Here is a 19,985-nt window from a genome sequence, read left to right as displayed (position 1 = left end):
TCAGTAGCATTTCTTTACAACAACAATGAAATATCAGAAAGGGAATGTAAAAAAACAATCCCTTTTACAATTGCAGCCCCAAAAATAAATACTTAAGACTAAACCTGACCAAGGAGATGAAAGACTTATATGCTGAGAACTATAAAACATTAATAAAGGTAATTGAAGATGATTTGAAGAAATGGAAAGATACCCCATGCTCTTGGATTATTAAAATGACCATACTATCCAAAGGAAACTACAGATTTAATGTGATCCTTATCAAATTGCCCATGAAATTTTTCACAGAATTAGAACACACAATTCTAAAATTCATATGGAACCATAAAAGACCCAGAATGGCCAAAGCCTTCCTGAAGAAAAAGAACACAACAGGAGGCATAACCCATTCAGACTTCAGACAATACTACAAAGCTACAGTAATCAAAACAGCATGGTACTGGCACAAAAACAGACATATGGATCAATGGAACAGAATAGAGAGCCCAGAAATAAACCCACACACCTACAGTCAATTAATCTTTGACAAAGGAGGCAAGAATATACAATGGGAAAAAGACAGTCTCTTTGGCAAGTAGTGCTGGGAAAGCTGGACAGCTGCTTGTAAATCAGTGAAGTTAGAACACACCTCACCATACACAAAAATAAACTCAAAATGGCTTAAAGACTTAAGCATAAAACATGACACCATGAAACTCCTAGAAGAGAACATAGGCAAAACATCCTCTGACATAAATCATACCAATGTTTTCTTAGGTCCGTCTGCCAAGGCAATAGAAATAAAAACAAAAACAAATGGAACTTAAGCAAACTTACAAGCTTTTTCACAGCAAAGGAAACCATAATCAAAATGAAAAGACAACCTACAGAATGGGAGAAGATATTTGCAAATGATGCGACTGACAAGGGCTTATTTTCCAAAATATACAAATAGCTCATACAACTCAACAACAACAAAAAATCCCAATCCAAAAATGGGCAGAAGACCTAAATAGACATTTCTCCAAAGAAGAAATACAGATGGCCAACAGGCACATGAAAAGCAGCTCAACATCGCTAATTCTTCTTCTTTTTTAAAATAAATTTATTTTATTTATTTACTTTTGGCTGTGTTGGGTCTTTGTTGCTGCATGTGAGCTTTCTCTAGTTGTGGCGAGCAAGGGGCTACGCTTCGTTGCATTGCGGTGGCTTCTCTTGTTGTGGAGCACAGGCTCTAGGTGTGCGGGCTTCAGCAGTTGTGGCACGTGGGCTCGGTAGTTGTGGCTCGTGGGCTCTAGAGGGCAGGCTTAGTAGTTGTGGTGCACGGGCTTAGTTGCTTCGCGGCATGTGGGATCTTCCCGGACCAGGGCTCAAACCCATGTCCCTGCATTGGCAGGCAGATTCTTAACCGCTGCGCCACCAGGGAAGCCCCAACATCACTAATTATTAGAGAAATGCAAATCAAAACGACAGTGAGGTACCACCTCACAGCAATCAGAATGGCCATCATTAAAAAGTCTACAAATAACAAATGTTGTAGAGAGTGTGGAGAAAAGGGAACCCTCCTACACTGTCAGTGGGAATGTAAGTTGGTGCAACCACTGTGGAAAACAGTGTGCAGGTTCCTCAGAAAATGAAAAACAGAACTACCAGATGATCCAGCAGTCCCACACCTGGGCATATATCTGGACAAAACTATAATTCAAAAAGATACATACATCCCTATGTTCATAGCAGCACTATTCACAATAGCCAAGACATGGAAACAACCTAAGTGTCCATTGACAGATGAATGGGTAAAGAAGCTATGGTACATATATACAATGGAATACTACTCAGCCATAAAAAAGAACGAAAGAATGCCATTTGCAGTAACATGGATGCAACTCGAGATTATCATACTAAGTGAAGTAAGTCAGAAAGAGAAAGACAAATACCAAATGATGTCACTTACATCTGGAATCTAAAATATGATACAAATGAACCTATCTATGAAACAGAAACAGAATCACAGACATACAGAGCAGACTTGTGGTTGCCAAGGGGAGTGGGGAGGGATGGAGTGGGAGGTTGGGGTTAGCAGATGTATACTTTTTTTTTTTTTTTTGCGGTGCGTGGGCCTCTCACTGCCGCGGCCTCTCGCATTGCGGAGCACAGGCTCCGGATGCGCAGGCTCAGCGGCCATGGCTCACGGGCCCACCCACTCCGCGGCATGTGGGATCCTCCCAGACCGGGGCACGAACCCGTGTCCCCTGCATTGGCAGGCGGACTCTCAACCACTGTGCCACCAGGGAAGCCCCAGGTGTAAGCTTTTATATGTATCAGTAGAATGGATAAACAAGGTCCTACTGTAATGCAGAGAAAACTATATTCAATATCCTGTGATAAGCCATAATGTAAAAGAATATGTATAAAAAAAGAATGTATGCATATGTATAACTGAATCACTTTGCTGTAAAGCAGTAATTAACAGAACATTGTAATTCAACTATACTTCAATTTTAAAAAATTAAAAAAACAAAAAAATGATATAGATATGAATTAGGTGTGAGTCTGTATTACAAATAGATTGTTTTTAAAAGGTGTTCTCTAAATGTTTCTAGAGCATTAAATAACAATATATATTCTTTTCTGTCCAAAAAAGAATTTTTTTATTGAAGAAATACATAAAATGGTATTGGGGATGAATGTAAAAGATTGCTGGTGATATGACTACCCAAAGATAACTACTGTTAATAATTTGGAATTGTTTTCTATTTTATTATATCTGCACATATATTTAAGTGAAATAAGAATTCTGTTGTATATTGCAGATTGTAATTTTCTCTTAAAAATGTGCTATAAACATTTTTCCATATTATTTTGAGTGCATAATTTTTTCTAAATATTTTAATACATAGTTTTTAAAAAAATCCATCTGCCTGTTAAAAATTTAAGTTTTTTATTGTTGTTTTAAATAGCAGTATAATGATGATTGATATCTTTGTTTCTCAATACTTATATGATTTTCTACTCATTTCTTTAGGATAATTCATTTCCTTCAGATGAATTCCTAGAAACATAATTACTCATTTATAGAGTAAACCAATTTTCCCTGAAATAATTTTATCGCGAAGATGTTAACTGCAATATAAAATTTTAAAAAGATGTTTATAATACTTCTATAAGGAAAGTTGTAAAACTTAACCAAGGGCCAGAAAGAAATCTTGAATAATTTTTCAGAGAATATTTTCCTACATCTAATATTATAAAGGTGTCAGTTTCTTATAAATTAATTTATACATTTAATGCACTGTTAATAAAAAAATCACAACAGCTGTTCTTTTTAAAGCCTTTCAAAATTACTGTAAAGTTTTTCTGGAAATATAAATTGGGGGCAAGATGTAGAAAAGATTTTTTTGTTTTAATTGAGATTGGGCATGGGAGAATCATAACATTAGAGGTACTACTAAAATATATTAAATTACATTAAATACTACTAAAATATATTACAAAATTAAAATAATTAAGTTAGTGAAACAGTAGAAAACTCAGCAGCTGACTGTTGTGTGTATGTGTGTGTGCATCATCATTATTCATATATATTACAGTCAATCCCTGTTATTCATGGATTCCATATTTGTGAATATTTCTGCTTGCTAAAACTTACTTGTAACCACAAAATCAATATTCATGGCACTTTTACAGTCATTTGTGGACATGCGCAGAGCTGCAAGAAATTTGGGTCTCCCAAGGCCTTTGTTCCCAGCTGAGGTGTTAAACAAGGTGACGCCCTGCCTTCTTATTTGAACTCTCATGCTGTAAACAGTGTCCTTTTTGTGTGCCATGTTTTTTGCATTTAGGGGCTTTACCTTGGTGATTTTGCTGTTTAAAATGGCCCCAGAGCATAATGCCATTTATAAGCATAAAAAAACTAAAGGTGAGTGAATTGTATATTATATGAATTATCTCAGTAATGCTCTTTAAAAAACTATGGACAGGGACTTCCCTGGTGGCGCAGTGGTTGAGAGTCCACCTGCCGCTGCAGGGGACGCGGGTTCGAGCCCCGGTCCGGGAGGATCCCACGTGCCTTGGAGCGGCTGGACCCGTGAGCCATGGCCGCTGAGCCTGCACGTCCGGAGCCTGTGCTCCGCAACGGGAGAGGCCGCAACAGTGAGAGGCCCGCGTACCGCAAAAAACAAAACAAAACAAAACTATGGACAAATAACACATAAGTACCAGTCATATGGTAGAGAAGAACTTGCTAATTTAAGCACTGAAGAAAGAAGAAAAGTGATAAGGGAAAAATATCAATTGGCTTTGACTGTATAAAAGTATAAGTTTCTGAATATTAATTACCAAAACAAAATTCTGGGAAACATAGCATATGGGGTAATTAGCAACATCTGTAATAAAGGATAAAAATCCTTAAATATTTTAAGACAGTAAGTAAAAGATAATTTGAAAAATTGGTAAAGAACATGACTAGATGATTCTTTATAGGAACGGTGATAGCTGGTGTATAGCTAATAGAAATGTTCAACCTCATTAATATTCAAGGGAATGAAAATTAATACAGTGAAATGTTTGCGTATTAAATTTGGAAAATCTTAATAATCAGTAATTCTCACTCTGGGTGCAGGGAGATGGATACTCTCATATGTTGTTATTTATATATTGATCCAATTTCTTGTATTTAGTTTGGCAAATAATTGAGGAGTACATGTCATATTGTAATCATCTGAGCCAAGTACTGGCAGTACATCAAAGAATAACATAAATATAGTCCTTACCCTCATGAATCTTTCATTCTAATTGAAACTACAGACAAGACAATGACCTATTAAATGTACTGGATGGGCCAAAAGGTTCGTCCAGTTTTTTCCGTAAGATGGCTCTAGTAGCACTTAGTTATCTTTAACTTCATTCGAAACAGTTTCGTTAGATTACATGTGACAGGTCTCATATCAGTGTGCATTTAAAAAAAGACTTATCAAAGTTGTTGAATTTTTGTGTAGCCATTTTAATATTGAAGGTGGAAGAAAGAAAGCAACATTTTTGGCATATTATGCTTTATTATTTCAAGAAAGGTAAAAATGCAGCTGAAACACAAAAAAAGATTTGTGCAGTGTATGGAGAAGGTGCTGTGACTGATCGAACGGATCAAAAGTGGTTTGTGAAGTTTTGTGCTGGAGATTTTTCGCTGGAGGATGCTCCATGGTCGGGTAGACCAGCTGAAGTTCATAGCGATCAAATGGAAACAGTAATTGAGAACAGTCAACGTTATACCATGCAGGAGACAGCCAGCATACTCAAAAAATCCATATCAAGCGTTGAAAATCATTTGCACCAGCTTGGTTATGTGAATCACTTTGATGTTTGGGTTCCACATAAGTTAAGCAAAAAAAACCCTTCTTGACCATATTTCCACATGTGATTCTCTACTGAAACGTAATGAAAACGTTCTGTTTTAAAAACAAATTGTGACAGGCGATGAAAAGTGGATACTGTACAACGGTGTGGAATGGAAGAGATCATGGGGCAAGAGAAATGAACCACCACCAACCACACCAAAGGGCCCGTCTTCACCCAGAGAAGGTGATGTCGTGTACATGGTGGGATTGGAAGGGAGTCCTCTATTATGAGCTCCTTCCCGAAAACCAAGCAATTAATTCCAACAAGCACTGCTCCCAATTAGACCAACTGAAAGCAGCACCCGAAGGAAAGCGTCCAGAATTAGTCAACAGAAAATGCATAATCTTCCATCAGAATAACACAAGACCGCATGTGTCTTTGATGACCAGGCAAAAACTGTTAACAGCTTGCCTGGGAAGTTCTGATTCATCCGCCGTATTCACCAGACATTGCACCTTTGGATTTCCATTTCTTTCAGTCTTTACAAAATTCTCCTAATGGAAAAAATTTTAATTCCCTGGAAGACTAGTACTGGTAAGGAAAGGTTTTTCCAGAGGAAGTAATCTTTTGACACAGCAGTTAATATTTCTTGAAATTAGTCCAGAGGAAGAAATTTACTCAAAGACATGTACAAAGATAATGAACCAAGTATTATTTATTACAGTGATGAATTGGAAACAGCATAACTTTTTAACAATATAAGGTGACTTAATGACTTATGGCATAGCTATATATTTTCATATTCACTTGTTAAAATTGTACATGTAGTATCCGCTTAGAGCTTTTAGATTCCTTAACTTAGTACCATTAAGGGAGATTGCAAGGATGCATACATGCTAAGTATAATGTTACCCTATAGTTAATACATTCAATGATATGATGCTAGGAATTCTAGGAGATCCCTGGTGACTCCCATATTTCTCTCCAATTGAATAAGTGATATGTAAATTCTACAGTCATAGCTTCATTCCCTAGTTGAAGAATTTGGAATTTGCTGCCAATTAAAATATAAATGTATTATTGAGGAGTACCACCTTGAGATTGTCATTTGAAGGTATAATGGGAGGCTTCTTTGGTCACATGTCACTTGAAAGGGGTTTGGTAACCTACTACTCTTTTCATCATTCCTGAGCATCAGTCCTACCCTTATAAGTACTTGGAAAGGCCAATATGGTTCAACTTAATATGAAATTGTCCATATTCAAGTATGTTTGATCCATAGAAATAGGAATTTCATATGGTGCAAACTGGTTTCTTATGAAGTAAGGGGATATGTGGTAATCGGCTAACATGTGTAAATCAGTGAATTTAAAATATTTTCATTTTTTTTTAAATTAATTTATATAGTTTTGACTGCATTGGGTCTTCGTTGCTGTACACATGCTTTTCTTTAGTTGCAGGGGCTGCTGTTCGTTGCGGTGTGCGGGCTTCTCGTTGCGGTGGCTTCTCTTGTTGCAGAGCATGGGCTCTAGGCACACGGGCTTCAGTAGTTGTGGCTCGCAGGCTCAGTAGTTGTGGCTCGCAGGGTCTAGTGTGCAGGCTCAGTAGTTATAGAGCACAGGCTTAGTTGCTCCGTGGCATGTGGGATCTTCCCGGATCAGGGCTCGAACCCATGTCTCCTGCATTGGCAGGCGGATTCTTAACCACTGCGCCACCAGGGAAGCCCCTAAATGTTTTCATAATGTCTCGTGTAATGTATGTTTATAGATGATGTAGAGATAATTCTCATTTTAAGAGTTTATTGTCCAACTTGTATATATTTTTTTATTTTTGAATTTTATTTTATTTTTTTATACAGCAGGTTCTTATTAGTTATCCATTTTATACATATTAGTGTATATATGTCAATCCCAGTCTCCCAATTCATCACACCATCCCACCACCCCTCCCCGCCACTTTCCCCCCTTGGTGTCCATACGTTTGTTCTCTACCTCTGTGTCTCAATTTCTGCACTGCAAACCGGTTCAACTTGTATATTTTTGGCGCTTTTTAACATATTGCAAAATCCTATTGAAAAAATTCATTTTTCTTCAACATGGAACACTTCACCTCAGAGAAAGTCACCCAGGTTTCTTGTAGGTTTCTAGTGGGTGACTTTGAAAGTGTGTGACTTTCATCTCTCATTTTACATGGAAAGCCTGTTCGATTTTATTTTTCTCTTCACACACACAAAATTATTGATTTCTATTATTTGTATATAAAATGATTAATTTTTTAACTATCTGATTTTGTATGAAACTATTCAAAACAATTTTATTTTTACTTATAGGTCTCAATTTATTAATGATGCATACCAGGAAGTACTGGATCTACTATTGCCACTAAATCTTGAGGTGATTGTTGAGCGAAATTTATCCTGGGAGTGGTACCAGGAAGTTCCTTGTTTTAATGTAAATGCTCAACTAAAGCCCATGGAGGTAACTTTTGAATGCTTATTGATTCCTGTTTTGTTTGTTAAAAAATATTGCTTGGGGACATAAGTCATTTTGTGTGTATAAGTTATATATTAATTACCTTGGTCACAAATGAAATAATAGCATACAACCTAGAATGCATTGAATGTTTGTCATTCATTTATTCAACAAATATTTGAGTGCCTACTGAGTGTTAGACCCTGTGCCAGATATTGGAGATCCTGTGGCAAAGAAGTTGTGACATTATCTCTGGTTTCATGGAATTTACCAGTGTAATGCAGGGGTTGGTGGTGGTGGTGGTCCAGAGGTGAGATAGACCGTAAAAAAGTACACAGGCACACAATTAAAATAGTTCTAAATTATGGTAAATATCATGAAGGAAACAAATATTAGACATGGTGCTGTAAGTAGTCAGTTAGATATTTTAATAAAGATGTTAGTGGAGAGGTCTAAGGCTGGAAATAATGATTTGGAAATCATCAGATTATAGATGGTATTTGAAGCTATGGGAATATATGAAGTAACGTAGCAAAGGTCCTAGAAGAATAGAGTGGTTGAAGATGAAAATGGCAAATGGTTAGTAATTTAGACGTAACTTTAATTCCCTATTGGTTGATATCGTGTCACAGATCTCCAGTGTAACTATCCACAAGTTCGTATTTTTACCTCTCGACTGGATGGAAGTCAAAACTGTATCACATGTTTTGCTAAAGTGACAGCAACACACACTCTTTCTGGAAGATTTCTTTAAGAAACCTACTTAACAGATTCTATTCCCTCCCTTCACCCCCCTGTTTCCCTTTCTGTTTCTCCCCATAAAAATTATATTCAAAAAGAGAAAATCATCATTTAAAAAATTTCAGATTTGTAACTTAAAAATGTATTTAAAACTTAAAACATGATGATCTCTAACACACCATTGTAAAGCAATTATATTCCAATAAAGATGTAAAACAAATGAAACATGATGATCTCAACTCAAGATCTTTAAATTCTGTGTATAAGATCATATGGACTCCTTAAATTATAAATGGGCCATATCTTCTTAAGATAAATAATTGAAGTCTCTTTGTATTGGTAAGACAACAGTTAGAAACTTATAAAACATAAGTAGCAAGTTCTACCTAGCATACTGGGCAAATCTTCTCCCCACTGGGCCCAGTCATTAGGCAGATTTGTGTGGGGCGGCTGGGACACCATTTTCCTTCACTCTTCTCCAGAGAAAATCCATGCAGAATGTTCAGATGATGTTGCAGACCTTCTGCAAATGCCCAGCTGCCTTCCAGGACAGATCAAATTGGGTCTTCCCCTGCAGTGATCTGTCTGAATAGTTAGCAGCTGTTGTGGCTCACCCCCAGGTTCACACATTGGAACCCTCTTGGACATCATCCTCTGCATCACAAAGAGGCTAGAATCGGTTACTCTAATGCATCCAGGCTAAGTGCTGCAGTTTGTGATTTTTGACTTGTCAGATGTTCGGTGGTAGCATACACAGCCAGTCCTGAAATGCAGGAGCCACAGACCAGTATTCCTTGAATCCTTACAGTTCTTCCAGCTTCCTGTACTGAGTTGTTGGCAAGAGTGAAGAGTAATGATTAATATCAGTTATTTGGGGGGTATTCAGTAAACATGCACTAATTGAAAGACTATGGTTTAGAAGTTGTAATATTTAATTTCATTTTATTAATTTATATGAATATACTATTTTTGCAATACCTGCTACATAATAATCACAAAATAAGTGTCATGAATAAATGAAAATTTAAAAACAAAACATAAGTAGCAGGAATAAGGTACACGTGGAATTAATCTTAAAACACTAGATTAGTTTATCACTTTTGAAATGTAGTCAAAGGAAGCCCGATGCAAATGAAACTGTTAAATTTTGTGGAATTAAAGTTATCCCTTTGAGGTTATTAGACATACCAATTTAAAACTCACAGGTCTTTTTTTTTTTTAACTGAATTGCTGTTGTGTTAGAGTTCTTCAGAGAAATAGAACCAATAGGATATGTGGTGTGTGTGTGTGTGTGTGTGTGTGTATGTGTGTGAATACTCTTGGTCTGGATGCATTAGACTGACTTCTTGAAGACTCAGTTTTAACCTCTCCCTAACTCTGAAGTTGAGATCCAGGGGGAGTCAAATATGTGGTCCCCTAAGGTGGGCTGCAACAGCTGCTAACTCCTCGGGTGTCTCTTGATAGGGGAAGACTCAATTTCATTCTAGTGGATCTGCCCCAGAAGACAGCTGGGCATTTGTAGGTGGTCTGCAGGACCATATATATATATACATATACATATATACATATATGTATATATATATATGTGTGTGTTTCTTTATATATATATTATATAATATATACATATATATACATACACATAACATCTAGAATAATAACATCTAGACTAAATCTCTACATACTACGACCTAGTCAGGTTGACATAAAATTAACAGTCACAGCTTTCAAGACAGGTCTTATGCTAGTGGTTTTAGGCTAAATTTGTAGCACATGGAGTTTTGAGTTAGTGTGTTGCATTCTTCAAGTGGACTTAAGCATGATACTTAATCATTCAAGCCTCACCTTCATATAAAATCAGGATTATACTCTTTAACCTACGACTTTTGTGAGGGTCAACTAAAATAATTCATGTAAAATATATTGTAAAATATTTTCAATTGTATAAATTTATTATTTTTGATTATTCTATATTTGTAAATTGAGATGCTTACTAACCAAAAAAAACAAAGGCACTACATGAATACTTGAAAATGAAAGTTCATTTTAATGGTTTAAAATTAGTAGGTTAATTGCTACATTCATAACAAGAAACGTTCATCATTCATAGCTTCATTGATGCTGACATTTAATTTAGTTCTGTATTTCACAAGGTACTGAAGATCACATGGTCATTTCAAAAATGGAATATTCAGTTAGTAGAATTATCTAATATGTTAAAAGTTGGCTTTTTAGAGGATTGAAATGAAAATTGTTTTTCTTGTATGAAAATTTTTGACTGCATGAAATAGTAATGTTAAAATAAGCAAATCTTATTTTTTAACAGTTCATTCTTAGTCAAGAAGATATAACAACTATTTTTAAAACATTATATGGCAACATATGGTATGAAGAAAGTGATAGTGCCTCATGTGGAGTAATAAAAGATCAGTCTAGTGTTACTAGTGGTGCTACTAATGCTTCACACCATTCAGGAGGTATGTGCTTAACCTTAAATTAGTCCCCCTCCTCTTTCCTTCTTTCCTTCTATCCTTCCTTTCATTCTTCCTAGTTCTAGGTTTGGGTAAAATAAGATTTATAAACCTTTTCTCTTTAGCTAATCTCATTCAGGTATTTCTGATTTGTCTGTTATTAGTCATTCTGTTGATTTTTTTTCTTTGAATCAAAATTTCAAGTCTTGTTGTGACAGAATTCCTTAGTATGTATTTATTCTTGTTATCCCAACTTCCCTGTAAGTCCTTATTTTCAATTTTTCTCTTCATCCCCTCCTTCTCCCTTATTCCTAGTGCAGCATATGTTCCAGATGGAATATTTTATATTAATATTAGGAGTATCAAAATATTAGAGATGTCAAGAGAGGATGATCATTAGTAAATGATGGATTTCAACAAATAATTAGAAGGTGGATGGAATAGAGCAGAGGAAATTGTAACTCAGAAGAAGTCTGCATCCAATGTTGGATTTAATTTATTATGTAGAATCCTAACTAGGTGCTAAGTTCAGCACCAGCACATATAGAGAATTGGGTTAATTAGAACTGCTGAGATGATTTTGCTTCACTAGAATAAAGTTCTCTTCATTCTGGCATTTTGAGGAACCCCAAATCTGCCAACCTCAAAGTGAAATCTGCTAGTTCACAAGACTCACTCTTGCAAAGCACTAATACATTGCACAGCTTTTCCAGTCAGGGAGAATCCCAGCAAAGAAACAACCTACATTTGTAACATTACCGGACTCCTCATTCTTACTAGCTAGAATAACCAGCCTGGTCCGTTATTGTTAAATATTAATGGTCAGATATAAAGAAAATCACAAGAACCTAAGCCTGAAAGCAACCAAGATAAAGAGATAGTGTTTCCTGAATGAAACAGAAATAATTAAGGAAACAAAAGAGAACGTGAACAAACAGAAAACAAACTCTAATTCATAATCAGAGGATTTTGAGAATATAAGAACCGGATCCTACCTTCACTACCTTCTGCCTTTCCAAGATAAGAAAGAGTTCTTGGAAACCAAAAATATGATTGCCAAAATTTTGAAACAAATGCACAAAGCATGGGGTTAGCATGTAAGTACTGAGTTGGACTGTATGGTTAATGTAATCTCCTATGACACAGAGAAAAAATAAGCACAGCGATGGAAAGTGATATAGAACTTAAGAGTGGTAGAGCTTTAGTTCAAAAGGTCCAATTTCCAGAATAATAAGTATTTTAGGAGAAAGAACTGAGGGAATGGAAGAGAAGAATCTTTCAAAGAAATAATAGAAGAAAACTCTCCAGAACTAAGTAAATATTGGAACAAAATCTTGGATGTAAAGAATCTACCAAGTTTCAAGCTGATTGAAGACTCCCCATGTTCATGAAATGTCAGAACAACAAAAGTAATATTTTTAGTTGAAGAAAAACCAGGCTGCCTTTTAGGGCTTGGGGAAAAAGTGACTGGAATCAGATTTATCATGAATGAAACTGGATGGGATGGGATGGATGGAGGATGAAAGACAATGGAGTAATTAATATAGCCAAATTTCTAAGGAAAGTTATTTTGAAGTTAGGATTCTATATATGGCCAAACCATCATCTAAATGTGAAAACAATAATTTTCAGATTTCCAGTGACTCAAAGTTTAGTTTCTTTATACCCATTCCTAAAGAAATTACAGGTATACCTCGTTTCATTGTGCTTCATTTTTTATAGTGCTTTTCAGATACTGTATTTTTTACAAATTGAAAGTGTGTAGCAACTCTGAGTCAAGAAGGTCTATCAGGTTCTCATTAGTTATCTATTTTATACATATTAGTGTATATATGTCAATCCCAGTCTCCCAATTCATCCCACCCTCCCCTTCCCCCCTTGGTGTCCATACGTTTGTTCTCTACATCTGGGTCTCTATTTCTGCCTTGCAAACCGGGTAATCTGTACCATTTTCCTAGTTTCCAGATATATGTGTTAATATACGATATTTGTTTTCCTCTTTCTGACTTACTTCACTCTGTATGACAGTCTATAGGTCCATCCACGTCTCTATAAATGACCCAGTTCCGTTCCTTTTTATGACTGAGTAGTATTCCATTGTATATATGTACCACATCTTCTTTATCCATTCATTTGTTGATGAACATTTAGGTTGCTTCCATGACCTGGCTATTGTAAGTAGTGCTACAGTGAACCTTGGGGTGCATGTACATGAAGAGATGCTCAACTTCACTAATTATTAGAGAAATGCAAATCAAAACTGCAGTGAGGTATTACCTCACACCAGTTAGAATGGGCATCATCAAAATAATCTACAAACAATAAATGCTGGAGAGGGTGTGGAGAAAAGGGAACCCACCTGCACTGTTGGTGGGAATGTAAATTGATACAGCCACTATGGAGAACAGTATGGAGGTTCCTCAAAAAACTAAAAATAGAATTACCATATGACCCAGCAATCCCACTACTGGGCATATACCCAGAGAAAACCATAATTCAAAAAGACACATACAATTTTGTTTTTTTGTTTTTTTTAATGAAGTTAAAGGGATCAATTCACAAAGAAATCTAAATGTGTATGTGCTAATAACAGAGCTTCAAAATATATGCAGCAAAAAGTGACAGAACTAAAGGAGGATATACACATATACAAAATCATAGTTGGATAGTTAGCACACCACTCTTAGTTGATAGAATATAGACTAAAAAATCAGAAAGAATATAGAATATTTGAATACTGTTAAAAAAAACTTGACCTAATTGACATTAATATAATACTTCACTCAGCAATTGCAGAATATACTTTTTTTAAAGGACTCCTGGAATATTCACAAAGATTGACCATTGTGGGGAGGGAGGAGCTAAAGTTTTCTGACCACATGGAATTAAGTTAGAAATCAATAGCAATTGGATGTCAAAAAAGCTTGAAATACTTGGACATTAAACAATTTCTGAATAACTGATGGGTTAAAAAAGAAAAACAAGGGAGATCAAAATTATTTAAACTGAAAAATAATGAACATAAAATGTCAAAATTTGTGGGATGCAACTAAAGCAGTGCTGAAAAATTTGTAGCTATAAAGGACTGTACTGGAGTTAAAAATCAAAGATAAAATCTTCTACCTCAAGAAACTAGAAGAGCAGATCAAACCCAAAATAAATAAAAGGAAGAGAGTAATATAGACAACAGTAGAAATCAGTGAAAGAGAAACAGATAAGCAGGAGAGAAAATTACCAAAGTCCAAAATTGTTTTCATTGGAAAGACTAATGAAATTGATAAATCCTTAGCAAGACTGATAGAAAACAAATTATCAATATCAGAATTAATTAGATTGTAGTAGTTCACTACCAGGACAATAAGGGAATATTATGAATAATTTTGTGATAATAAATTCTAGAGCTTATATGAAGTGTAAAAATTTTTTGGAAGAAAAGAATTACCAAAACTGACATAGGATGAAATAGAAAATCTGAGTAGCTCTGTATCTATTAAAAGAATTGAATTTCAATGGTGAATTCTATTAAATATTTAAATAAGAAATAATACCAGTGTTAAACTCTTTGGAAAATAGAGGAGAGGGGAACACTTCCTTAGACATTTTATAAAGCAAACATTACCCTGGTACCAAAAACTAAAATCAAAAACAAAACAGAAAAAGCCACTTCAAGAAAAGAATATTGCACACCAGTATCCCTCATGAACACAGGCATAAAAATTCTTAACAACATATTAGTATACTGAATCCAGCAATAAGGATATAGGATATTTCATCTTGGCCAACTGAGAATTATCCCAAAATGAAAAGTTGGTTTAACACTCAAAAATCAATTAAGCTAACTCACCAAATTAATAGAGAAAGGAGAAAAAGTTATATCACCTCAATAGATGCAGGAAAAACATTTTTTAAAATTCAGCACCTATTTGTGGTAAAAACTAGAAATGTCTAAAAAGGCATACTTAATAATGAAGTAGAAAGTTTTCCACCTAAAATAGGAACAAGGCAAGAATGTCCACATTCACCATTCCTGTTCAGCTGGTAGTCATTGACAGAGCAATACAGCCAAAGGAAGGATTTTTTTTTTTTTTTTTAAATATCTTCTCAGCCACACCACGTGGCATGTGGGATCTTAGTTCCCCAACCAGGGATCAAACCCACGCCCCTTGCCGTGGAAGCGCAGAGTCTTAACCACTGGACCACCAGGGAAGTCCCCAAGAAAAGGTCTACAGAGTAGAAAGAATTAAAAATGCCTTTTTTCTCAACATGATTGATTACACAGAAAACCCTAAGAAGTCTTCAACAAATTCCTAGAATTAAATCAATTTAGCATTTTTAACAAGATACAGGGTTAATATGTAACAATTGAGAAATAAGACTTTAAAAACTATTTGCAGTAGCATCAGAAAACATACTTAGGAAGAAATTTAACAAAATTATGCAAGACTGCTACACTGAAAGATACCAAATACTCATGAGAAAAACTAAATGACCTATATATATGAAAATGTATGCCATGTTTGTGCATTGAAAAATCTCAGTATTGTTAAAATATCCATATTGTTTAAATGTCAGTTCTCACCATATTGATTTATATATTCAACATAATCCCAGTCAAACTTTAATAGAAATTTAAAAATTACTTTAAAAGCTTATATAGCTAAGGATCAAGAATAGCCGTGTGTGTGTGTGTGTGTGTGTGTGTGTGTGTGTGTATGAAAGAAGAGCAAAGATTTACACTATCTAATTTCACAATTTACAATAAATCTTCAATAATTAAGTTAGTATGTTATTGGCATAACATAGACAAATAGATTTGTAAAACAGAACAGAATGTCCAGAAGACATACAAGTAAACTGATACTCAACAAAGACTGGTCAATAGGGAAAAGATAAACTTTTAAACAAATGGTGCTGTCATAACTAGGTAAATGTAGGAAAAATTGAACTTGTCCCTTCACACCATACACAAATCAATTTGAGATGGATGAAAGGCATATATTTGAAAGCTAAAACTTTTAAACTTCTAGAAGAAGGAACGTGAAAGAATATCTTCATGGGATAGCCAAAGATTTCTTGGATAGATAAAAAAGCAATAACCATAAAAGAAACACTTTGTAAAGTAGACCTCGTCAAAATGTTAAACTTCTTTCTGCTCATCAAAAGATAGTGTCAGGGACTTCCCTGGTGGCACAGTGGTTACGAATCCGCCTGCCAATGCCAGTGACATGGGTTCAAGCCCTGGTCCGGGAAGATCCCGCATGCTGCGGAGCAACCAAGCCCATGCACCACAACTACTGAGCCTGCACTCTAGAGCCCGCGAGCCACAACTACTGAGCCCACGCGCCTCAACTAGTGAAGGCCATGCCCCTAGAGCCTGCGATCCGCAACAAGAGAAGCCACCACAATGAGAAGCCCGTGCACCGCAGCAAAGAGGAGCTCCCACTCACCACAGCTAGAGAAAGCCCACCGCAGCAAGGAAGACCCAACGCGGCTAAAAAAATATTAATTAATTTTAAAAAAAGGGAAAAATGATAGTATCAAGATTGTGAAAGATTGGGCTTCAGACTAGACGAAATATTCAAGATGCCTTTATCTGACCTTGTTCTTATATCTAGAATACAGAACTCCTTGAAATTAGTAACTTTTTAAAAAACAAATGCCCAAAAGATTTGGATACTTTAGAAAGGATAATAGGTTAAATGGACAGTAAGCACATGATAAGGTGCTAACATAGTTATTTATCAGGAGGACTTCTGTTTACCAGACTAAAGTTTAAAAGACTGACAACACCAAATGTTGACGAGAATGTGAAACTGCTGAAACTCTCACACGTGGCTCTTAGGAAAGTGAAATAGTATAACTACTTTTGACAAAGTTAGGCAGTTAATGTATACCTACCCTATAACAAACAATTATAAGCCTAAGTATTTACTCCCACTGCACCCCCAAATAAGTGCATATATACACAAAATGACTTATTTAGGAATATTTACAACAGATTTATTCATAATAGCTTAAATCTGGAAATAACCCATATGTTCATCAGCACTAGGATGGATAAAATTTATTTTCATGCAGTGTATTTTCGGAGTACATAAAGAAGGAGCTACTGACACATACAGTAACATGGGTGAATCTCAGAAATATTAACTGAAAGAAACTAAACATGAAAGAGTATGATATATCTAACTGCATTTATACAGAATTTAAGAACCCACAAAACTAATCTAAGGTGATTGAAATTAGAATGGTAGGGAGGTTGGGATAGACTGGGAAAGGGTTGTAAGGGAACTTTTTGGAGTGATGTGAATGTTCAGTATCTTAATTGGAGTGTTGGTGACATGGATGTATATATATATTTATCAAATCTCATTAAATGTTTCAGCTAAGATCTTTACATTTCACGGATGTAAATTTTACCGAAATTAAAAAATAAGTTACCTGGAATGGTGGTCCTTGTCTCTGGAGTCAGGTAGAATGAGAATTAGGAATTGCTATGTTTTTATTATATGTCCATTTAATATGTACCATGTATATATAATACCTTGTCCCAAAATATAAAACGTAGAAAAGATTGAATTTTGGATCCTTTTGTTTAGTGGAACAATTTTTTAAATGTCATCTAAAGTATCTTGTTTGGTTTTAGATTTTGAAGTAAAATTTAAATACCAAACACATATACCAGGTACTCTAGTATGCATTTTACACATGCTGTTTTGCTTAATCTCCAAAACAAACCCAGTGGTTAGTTCTTTTATTCTTGTTTTATGAAAATTAAACCAAGAGTTTATTAAAAGTAAACCAAGAGTTTAATTAATACTCTCAGGTTATTATGTAAAGAATCCTAAGCCAGTAGTTAGTGAGTTCAACATCAGAATTTTTAAATCTTTTAAATTTTTTGGAAAAACATTATACTATACCCATTTATTTAACAATTATCTTAAATCTAGTTCAGGTCTGTTTTAATGAGTTCTACCATTCCTGACTTTCTTCTTTTCTCCAATAACTGTAATTTTTCCAAGGAACAACTGTAGTGACAGCTGCTGTGGTAGAAGTACATTCACATGCTTCCCAAGTTAAGACAACACTAAATATGAGTTTCAGAACTGATTATCTCACCATGGTACTGTATAGTCCAGGTCCTAAACAGGTAAGGTGAAGAAGAAAAAATATATTTTCTCTTATTTCCTATATTTTGGAATATCTGTTCCTCTGAGAAAAATTGTTGATCTTTTTACTTTAATAATAAAATAATTTTAACTATTTGCCTTTTAAAATGAGTTGTCTTTCCTATTGCCAGTGATATGAAAAATAAAATTTTAAAGTTATTATTTTTCATGCCTTTCATTATGAGCTCTTTGGAGATAGAGAATGTGGTATTTCATGTCTTAAAATATGTTTTAAATTTGTGTTTTTGTGTAAAATTTGTATTGATTTCCTCTTCCACAGACTTCATTTACAGATATTCGTGATCCTTCTCTGAAACTTGCTGAATTTAAGTTGGAGAATATTATAAGTACTTTAAAAATGTATACAGATGACTCAACATTTTCTTCCTTCTCATTAAAAAACTGTATTTTAGATGACAAAAGGCCTCATGTCAAGAAAGCAACTCCTAGGTAATAGTGTTCTAAGTTTTTATTTGAGAAATGGTTGGTATATTTTACAGAACTTACTCCCAAAGTTGCATGTTCATTTTCTGGATATTTACTAAAATCTTCAGAGCTTCAGTGCAGTTGAGTCCATAGTTTTAAGCCAACATTTGAAATGCCCTGGTTATGTGCTGTTCTTGCTGAATGGTTGATTGATGGGTTATATAGAAATAATCAGTGTAATTAAATCAGTTTTTAAATTAATCTGTATTATCTAAAGTATTAATCTGTGCAAATTGTAATGGGAAATATGTGAAAAATTGAGAAAAAATATGCTGAGATTCAAAATTCTGATAATTTCTTAAGGATATACTTCCTAATTTATGAAACAGTTGAGCTCCCAAAGTCTGTAAGTTTATTATTTGGAGTCCTTTGTGATCTTACTAAGAGAAATGACTTCAGAATGCTGGTTTGCTGTCAGTGAAAGGGATAAGAGGTCTTTGAGTTTTATTGGTGTGTTTGATTATTTGTAAGATACTCATAGGAATTGTTATTATTGTGTTTTTCAGAATGATAGGGCTAACAGCTGGGTTTGACAAAAAGGACATGATGGATATAAGGTATAGGAGAGTCAGAGACGGTTGGGTGGCTGATTTAGTCCTTCAAGAAATGTATATTTGTGCAAGTGTGGAATTTCTGCTGACAGTTGCAAATGTGTTTCTTGAGGCCTACACTACAGGCACTGCTGTAGAAACCAGTGTTCAAACATGGCCTGCTAAAGAAGAAGGTTAGTTATTGGCTAAAACATTTAATATCTGTATTATTGAAGTGCTATAATAGCACTTACCTTGATTAGCCTTCTAGATGATGAGGTTAAGTGGATTAATAAGTTAAAAATCTTTATTTTTCAGAGGTAAAAGGAAAACTTAAATGTGTTTTCTGATAAGATGTACAGTTTGCATATTTTTCAAGGTGTAAATATATATTGGGTTCAAAAACTATGAGACCTTTATTAAAATAAGTAACTGTACTTCTTTGAAGACAGTAATTTTTTTTTTTTTAACATCTTTATTGGGGTATAATTGCTTTACAATGGTGTGTTAGTTTCTGCTTTATAACAAAGTGATCAGTCATACATAAACATATGTTCCCATATGTCTTCCCTCTTGTGTCTCCCTCCCTCCCACCCTATCCCACCCCTCCAGGCTGTCACAAAGCACCGAGCCAATATCCCTGTGCCATGCGGCTGCTTCCCACTAGCTATCTACCCTACTACGATTGTTAGTGTGTATATGTCCATGACTCTCTCTCGCCCTGAAGACAGTAATTTGAAAGAATTCGTTGGAAGAAAACGGAAAGAGAATAATGAAACAGCCACTCCTTTTCATAATTAAAGATAG

General features: G+C 35.0%; 1 protein-coding gene across 3 annotated transcripts in view; it reads left to right on the top strand.

Annotated features, from left to right (window-relative positions):
• VPS13A (vacuolar protein sorting 13 homolog A) overlaps window positions 1-19,985 on the top strand; it is a 237,350-nt gene that overhangs the window by 126,048 nt on the left and 91,317 nt on the right. For all 3 annotated transcript variants that reach the window (XR_003432630.1, XR_003432629.1, XM_027105654.1), the window contains exons 34-38: window positions 7,643-7,790; window positions 10,849-10,999; window positions 18,016-18,143; window positions 18,443-18,612; window positions 19,155-19,372. Coding sequence is in view for 1 of the 3 variants with exons in the window: in XM_027105654.1 (XP_026961455.1) it covers window positions 7,643-7,790; window positions 10,849-10,999; window positions 18,016-18,143; window positions 18,443-18,612; window positions 19,155-19,372 (815 nt within the window). In the remaining 2 variants the exon portion in view is untranslated. The remainder of the gene's footprint in view (window positions 1-7,642; window positions 7,791-10,848; window positions 11,000-18,015; window positions 18,144-18,442; window positions 18,613-19,154; window positions 19,373-19,985) is intronic.

The sequence above is a fragment of the Aethalodelphis obliquidens genome, unplaced genomic scaffold (assembly GCF_003676395.1).
Source record: "Aethalodelphis obliquidens isolate GAN/ISIS:26980383/991018 unplaced genomic scaffold, ASM367639v1 scaffold7, whole genome shotgun sequence".
Lineage (NCBI taxonomy): Eukaryota > Metazoa > Chordata > Mammalia > Artiodactyla > Delphinidae > Aethalodelphis > Aethalodelphis obliquidens.
Note: the sequence above shows the minus strand (reverse complement) of the source record. Positions and strands in the feature narration are given on the sequence as shown.